The sequence below is a fragment of the Pteropus medius genome, unplaced genomic scaffold (assembly GCF_902729225.1).
Source record: "Pteropus medius unplaced genomic scaffold, Ma_sr-lr_union100, whole genome shotgun sequence".
Taxonomy (NCBI): Eukaryota; Metazoa; Chordata; class Mammalia; order Chiroptera; family Pteropodidae; genus Pteropus; species Pteropus medius.
This window is the reverse complement of record NW_024347788.1, coordinates 13,004,525-13,012,368: the sequence shown is the minus strand read 5'-3', so window position 1 is coordinate 13,012,368 and position 7,844 is coordinate 13,004,525. Positions and strand designations below refer to the sequence as shown.

At 54.4% G+C, this 7,844-nt stretch overlaps 1 protein-coding gene across 1 annotated transcript in view; it reads right to left on the bottom strand.

Annotated features, from left to right (window-relative positions):
- Nucleotides 1–7,844, bottom strand: part of CSMD1 (CUB and Sushi multiple domains 1) — a 1,293,618-nt gene that overhangs the window by 113,348 nt on the left and 1,172,426 nt on the right. The window contains exon 37 of the mRNA XM_039877340.1: nt 6,029–6,133. Coding sequence (XP_039733274.1) covers nt 6,029–6,133 — 105 coding nt within the window. The remainder of the gene's footprint in view (nt 1–6,028; nt 6,134–7,844) is intronic.

The window sequence follows — 7,844 nt, the reverse complement described above, 5'->3', positions numbered from 1 at the left end:
AAGGAGAGGCACCTGTCATCGCTTACCCCGCGTCCAGCATCTTTACTTCCTAGTTGCCTACCGTGAAAAATTTGCAAGACTGGCTACGGAATGCAGAACGCTTTCAAGTTGTAACATCCAAGGGGCGAATTTTACAGAATCACACCCTGGCTTTTAAGCTAGGAAGACGATCCTGAAATGAAAGGAATGATTTAAAAAATAGAATCATCATAATTTGCAAGCGACTGCAACTTGTCAATAGAGTGACAGGCTTTTGTACATGGGACTTATATTGAAACATGTTTTCTATAAGGACGAATACTCTAGACTCGCCCACTATTGGGCATAGCGACTCCATGTGTGTCTAGATAATACCAGACAAAGAGAGAAATATTTTCCATGTAACTTTTTATATTTGAACTCAGAAACTCACCGTGACTCCATAATTTTGCTTTGCCATAACACGCACAGGCTAGATTCAAATAACAACACGGGGTTTAGTGACAGTGAGCGAGCGCACAAACTAGATCTCCCGCAGCGCAGAGCTGCGCGGCGCAGCGAACCTAGTTCCCTGCCGTTCCCGGAGGTCCGGAGTGAGAACGTATTTCCCTGGGGTTTCCGCACCCCCAAACTGCAATGTCAACGACAAAGAGGGAAACGCTGCTGCAAAACGGGCGATGGAACCGTCGCAAGACGGATATGACAACAAACACCCCCGCCCACAGCTGGGGGAGGAGCTAAAAACCCCGCCCACAGCTGGGGGAGGAGCTAAAAACACCTGCGTGACCTTCGATAGCAAGCTTCGTTCTCTCCACAACTTTAAATGTTTTAATCATAAAATCACAGTGAATACCAAACAAAATATTTCGATTATGTATAAAAATTAAATTAGAACACAATTCCTTCTATTTCTGAGCCTCATTCGCCTGAAAATAACTATAGATATATTTTCAGGAATCTGAGCGTGTTTGGGACTTGATGAGGAAGCCGGCATTTCAGGTCACCCTGTCCTGGCCGAACCCTAGGACCCCCTTATTTCACTCCTGTCCCCCCTCTCTGCATCCACCTGCAGGCCCTGTCACCTCTACCCGCCAAGTGCATTCCAAGTTCTCGGTCTCCCCGTATCCCACCCGCTCTGACCACATAACCGCTGTTGGCAGCTGTGACAGCTCTTGCCTGGCCTGGGCGTCCCCTCGGCCACGCCCGGCTGGTCCCTCCTCACTAGCTTACTCGCCGCATTCGAGAAAGATCAGATGGTGTTTCTCTGACACAAGCCACGGCAGGACGTCCACTGCCCAGAACGGCAGCACCCCGGGCCTCCGGCTGCTGAGGGGTCGCCCTGCTCTTGTAGCGAGCGTCCTGTGTCCTACCTGTCCTCCGACTGTCCACCCCCCGCCCCCCGCTGGACTCTCCCACCTGGGCTCTCGGTGCTGGCGGGCTCCTTCCCCGCCGTCCTCCTGTGGCTGAGTCCTGCTCGCTTTCGCCCTTCCGCCGATGGATGGTCCACGCTGCGGCAGAGTCTCGCTGTCACTCTGCACCTCGGAGCCTGCTCACTTGCCCCAAGCGGCTTAGCAATCGGTGACTGCCACGGACACTGAGGTGCCTACCGTGGCCCATCCCCTGGGGTGTGAGTGGTACCCAAGCAGGGCCCGCGCTGGCAGGGAGACCGCGTTTCGGGTGAGCGGAAGCCACGGTGGAATGCTAACGCTGAGGGACAGCCCCGCAGAGGACCGTGAAGCCTGTGATGCGCCCAGCGTAACCATAGCAACGACGCAGCTCCAAGCCGGCCCACTCCCGGCCGGGGGGGCTGGACAGCCCGCTGGGAGGAGGGCGGAGGGTCCAGCGTAGGTACCCACAGCGGTCTCTACCGAGCCACTCGTGGTGTCCGGCTTTAACTAAACAAAGTTCAGACACACAGAAAAGCGGAAAAACAACACTTTGTCCAGAGGTGAAGCAGGTAACGGAACCAGACAGAGCACACTCGTCTAAGAAACAGTAAAGAGACGTAAAAACACCCACGAGAAGCGTGTTAAAGGGCCTGCAGTAAAGACGCACGCGTGAGGACATGGAGTCATCATTGCAGGGACAACGGTCAACAGAGCGAGCGAGACGGCAATCCGAGCGGGAACCCCTCAGCGCCAGAGACGAGGGGCCCTCTTAGCGGGCTCCCCCGCTGGCCCGCGTGGCGGGCAGAAGGCGCTGCGAAAGGTCAAGGGCAGCCACACAAACTGCACCCCGAGAGACAGCGAGTAAAGCAGAACTCGGCAAACCCGGACTACAAGATCGTGCCAGGAGGCCTGGCGGACGTGTTCTGTGGTCCAGGGGACGCAGGCAGAGAGGGCGCAGAAATCTGGGGGACGAGAGTGGCGACGACTCGTTCGTAAATAATGAAAGACATGGAACCACAGATCGAGAATGTTAGGCCCCCCCACGCAGGATAAGACTGGCAGGTGTTCGTGTAATGCACACCCCCCACATCCCGCATACGATGGCCACCTCGACGCGTTCCGGTCTACCTGACGAACATGCAAGACCAAAACCTTAAAGGAAGCCAGAGAGACGGGTCACACGCGCAGGGACAGAAGGAGTGTGGCTGGCTTCTCACCGCCAACTAAGCACCGAAATGACGGGGGCGGCGTCTCCAGCACATGGAGAACAGACACCTGCAGCCCCCGCCTCCCTGCTCCGCAGAGACGCCTCAGAAACAAAACTGCGACGATGGCTGGAAAAAACGAGCTGGGACGACGTCCTGTTAGCGGACCCGCCCTGCAGAACACGCCAAAGGGGGCGCCCCAGGCGGAAGAAGTTCGAACAGGAGCGTGGGTCTGCCCCAAGAAATAAAAAGCTCTGAAGATGGTAACGTAAAGGTCAACATTAACTGTTTTTCTTATTTCGGTTTGCTCTAAAAGAATAGTGACTGCGTAAAGCAAAAACAGTAAAAAGAATATTTCGTGGGCTTCCTCGCCCGTAACAGCAACATGTAAATGGACGATGGCGTGAACGATGAGAAGGAGAGTGAGAAGCACACGCTCGCGAGCCGCACACGCCACACGCAGGGACCTGCCGTGTTGAAGACCGACAGTTTCAGCTCTAGGGAGACCGTTAACGTTCTAAATAGTTTTATCCAAGAAGCCCAGAATGAAGACGGGTCGAAGCAATAATAAGACTCAATGAAAGCAAAGCTGGCATGAAAAGAAATAAAGAAAAACGACAAAATAAAAACAGGACGAACGATGACGCGGCGGCCCGCACGGCCGTCTTCTTAGTCGCCCCAGCAAACCCCGCCGGATCGGGGAGCTCTGCCTACGGACACGTGGACGCGCGCGCCGGTGAACGCAAGTGAACGCGGGAAGCCCAGTGAGCGAGGCCGTAACCACCGGAAACGAGCGCGTCGTTTAGTTACGTAACGATCAGTGTCTATCAGCGAACCGGCTACGTCCTTCCATCCGTAAGCTTCATACACGTGACACTTTTCCGCGCTGAATTCAAGAAGAGTTGCTGCCCCCCTTCCCCCCCCATTGGGCTCTTTGCCACGCACCATCAGTTCAGATTGTGTACTTTCCAGGATGAACCGATGTCGCCCTTGTTTACACATCTGTGATCTGAAGGTCTCGGGTATTCGTTCATTCCCTTGTTTTGGCTGTTTTCCCGGGGAGGGCGCCCGGGGTAAGGGCTGTGTCTGCGCCCCTCCCAGCGTCTGGCGTCTCCGTCAAGGGCGAGGCTGCGGAAGAACCTCGGCGGTTGGACGGTTCAGTAAGCGTTCTTTCGGGCTCTTCCCTGGATTATGTGAATTCACGGGAAACCTACAGCACACAGAGGAGGTCGGACCGCCCCAGGATCGCCTTTGCCATCGGCAACGTTACACCCCATCCCTTCGGGTGGGTGAAGGGCTGTGCTGCTGGCTCGAGGGGTCCTGTCAGAGACCCCTGGAGAGTGGACGGTCACCAATGGGCCGTGTCCTCACCTGCACGTGAGGACACCAGAGCTGCTGGGGGAGCAGGTGTGGCCACCAGGACGGCTCCAGTTTTAGGGGCGGCAGGCTGGGTCCCCGACACCGACTCTGGGCCGCCCGATGTCATCGCTGGTGAAACACCCACCGGGGGGCATGCACGCAGCTGCCCAGGCGTGGAGGTCGCTCCCCGCGGAGGACATCGGCGTCCACGTGGCCCCTCAGGCGCAGCGGGGCGGCTTGCGCCTGGGCGGCCTGAAAACACGCCAGGGGCCATTCTTTCTCCTTTCAAACTGAGCGCACCCCAAACACAGCGTTGTTCTGGGGATAACGAGTCAGCGGCTGTAACGGCTTGAGAGCAGGACCTGGCATAGTACGTGTGCTTGCTCTTTTTATTATTTCATGGATATAAATTTTAGTGAAAAGTGTGAATTTAGAGACTCGCCAATTGAAAATGCATACTTTAAGGTAGATGCAAAAATACATCAACAGATTAAAAACACTAGATGGTCTTTTGGCAACTTACTTCAGCTGTCCTTACGCTGCTGGATACTGACTTTCGTAAGATTAATTCTCCACACACTTTGTGTATTCCACAAATACACAAATGCCTCTAACCCCACAGGAACAACAGGAGCCATCAGAACGATGTCTGCACCCAACAATGACCGCTCGACAACGCTCTGATAACTGAAGGTGCTGCCTTACACGTCTGGCCAAATAAAAAAGAAATACAATGAAGACTAACGGTGCCTTGGGTTCCTGAGGTGGCACACTGGTGAGGAACAGCGGTCCCTTTTCGTGAAGGGCACCAGCGGGGAGCCAGGCGGACGGCAGTGAGTGACAGATCAGTGCCGTGCGTGCAGGGCGACTGCACACAGCGCTCACCGTGGACCCGTTATTCTACCAACGCGTCTTTCCGTAAGAAGCGAGTGCAGAGCCAGGAGACAAGATCACTTCGAGAAGGAAAGCTAAGCGCATTCACCCATATCCCCACTGCTAAACATATTCGTGAATTTATTAACACTTTCACAAGCAAGGGTTATAGATTTTTATCTACGGATGTTCACAAAATGTGTCAATGTAGTAGATCACTTCCCAGACATCCTCCAAGAATAACGCCCACAGGATGGGTTTACACTGCCACCAAAGCAATCCTATTCAAACGGCTCGGAATAAACTTGTCTACGAATGCCTGTAAATAAGCAGGGGGTTTAACTGGGATGGAACACAGCCCATACTGGGTTTGTGTCTGGTTCAGAATATTTATCATCAGCTGGAAATCTGGCTTTTCAAAAACACGCATTCATTTACATCACAGCGAACTGTTTCTCTCAATTCTAAAGATCACTTATTAAAGCTCATCCACACATTTGCCTATTTGCAACTGCTTATTAAAGGGGATGAATATCGACACTAAGCACTTTTAGCGCTTGAAAACACGTCCTAAAATAAACCTCGCGCTCATTGGAAATGCTTATTTCACGTGTACGAGGTTCACCTGCGTAATCAAGTGCCAAAGAAGATTTGTGAATTCGATCTCTGTCCTCCATTCATCAGACTATTCACTCAGTCTCCCGTCCATTTCTAAAAGGTTAGTGGCTCTTCTGTGATACTCTCTTCCAATTAAAATGAAAAATACACAAAGGCAGACACTGAAGTGGCTGTTTCCGGCTGGCCCTCATCCTCACAGCCGCGGAGGCAGCCCATCGAAAGGGCTCGTGGTTACTGTCTATTTGGAAATTGTGATGTTCTGGTTTTCGGATGCTAATCACGACTATTTGCTATCACAGGAAAACGCATCATATTACGAATGGTTACTTCTGATGCTTTTTAACACAAACAGCCTGAAATTATAGCAGCTGTTTGACCTAATTATTCCAGACGCTAACTTCTACGTTTCCCATCAACGTGTCTTTTACGATACCTATTTCATAGGGGGTAGGCTCTGCACGACCCCTGTCCGGGCGACGTTTAAACGTGGGTCTAGAACACCGACCGCTTCGCTCTGTAATGGGCTGGGTTCAGTTTCCCTCTGCGGCCTCCCTCCTCCCCCACCCCCCGTGGGAAGCAGGGCAAGGTGCGGGGCGCTGGCCTTACTTTTGTACTCCAGGTGGAAGCCGCTGGCGGACACGCTGATGTCCGACTGGAAATGCAGGCAGAGCTGGTTGGACGTGCTGTTCAGCAGGGCTGGCACGGTGGTCCCTGGAAGGCGTGCAGAGGACATTTCAGCGTCACAAACACAGCCACTCCCGGCGTGAAACACGTAAGACACGCGCAGGCTCGCGGGCCCGGCCGCCGCGGGCCCCAGGCTGGGTCTCGCCTCTGAGCTGTGGGCTTGGGGCCTCTCTCTCGGGGTACAGTGAGAGGCTCCACATCCCCCCTCCCTGCTCAAGCAGCTGCGACATCTTCCCCCCACGCCGGTGTGAGGACACAGACTCTCGTTTTACCACGGACTGTGTTACTCGTATGGCTGCGACAGTGCGATCGTTCGCCTTTTTATTATTCTTATTTTTGGACTTGAACAGAGAAGAGACAAAATCTTAACTACTTCCGCCTCATGGAGGCTGGGGGAGGGGTCGGCACGGGCCCGATCCAGTTACTATTCGTGAGACGCTGCTTTTGACTGTGTGTTCTCTTTCCTACCCCTGTGCCATTCAGACCGAACGATGTTCCCGCTGAGATGAGAACGATTTCAACGAAATGTGTGTGAAAAGAAAAACAGAGGCTTATTTTATATAACGCCTCCTTTACTTAAAGTGTTCCAGACTGCGTTATAGCGGCCGACACATCAGGAGACACACAGGTGCTGAGGGCCAATGACAAAGCAGCTCTGATTCGGGAAGGTGCCGAGCATGGGGAAATGTTCATCAATCTGACTTTTCGGATTTGGGGTGACATGAATTTTAATATGTGACAATGATGAGCAAGCGTAAATCCCTTTTTTCCTAAAGCGTGTATGCTTGGTGCTCTACTGTGTTCAGATCGTTCTCCGAGTTAATATACACTTCCTAGAAGCCAAGGAAATACCCACTGGGAAAACCATCCCGGTGCGGGCAGGTCCCTGAAACGAGCTAGGCTGAAGATAACGCTAGCGTATAAAGCAAGAAATACTATTTCAAATAACAAAACCAGGACCTGAACTGATAATTATCCGAGAGAGGACACTATTGAACGGATAAGCTCTTCTGCGTCCCTCCCTCTGCGTGAATGACCCCAGTGACCTCCAACGGCTTCGAGTGGATCGGGAGCTCAGGCAAGGATGCCAGCGGCTGTCCTGTGACGTGTGCCCAGCCCAACGCGCAGCGCAGTCTGCCAACGCCGGTGGCCCTCCCGTGTCCCCAACCAGTCAACGACACCATGACAGCCACGCGCGCCCTGCCGTCGGAAGCTCCCTCCGTCTGCATGACCATGCTGCCCCACGGCTGGTCATCAGGCCCTGAGGAGGCCGCCCCCAGTCACGTCAGTGTCACCCACTCTGCCCTGCACGTCCACCCCAGCACCACCGGCCAGGCTGAGGGCGGCCACCGCCACCATGCTCGGACTCCATCGAGCCTTCAGGAGTCCAGCGGCTCTTTGTGAAAGCGGCCGCGTGCCTACGCATGTTCGAATTCTGAGGGACACTGCGCGACCGCGCCCGCCTTTCCGGCCCGCCCCGCCCCTCCTTTGCCCTGTTCGAGCCGCTCCCACCCTGCCAGCCCGGGCCGTCCTCGCCCTTCTCCCCTGGCCCACGGGCTCCCTTATTTCCACTCACCCTAACATTCCCTCACTCCCCGAACTAAGCCACCCACTCGCTCACTCACTCAGCAGCACGGGTTCCCCGGCGGAGAAGCCACCAGCCGCCTCTCCGAGGACACCGCTCACTCTGCCGGGCGAGCAGGCTGTCCCCGAACAGACAGAGCGGGACTCTCGGCGC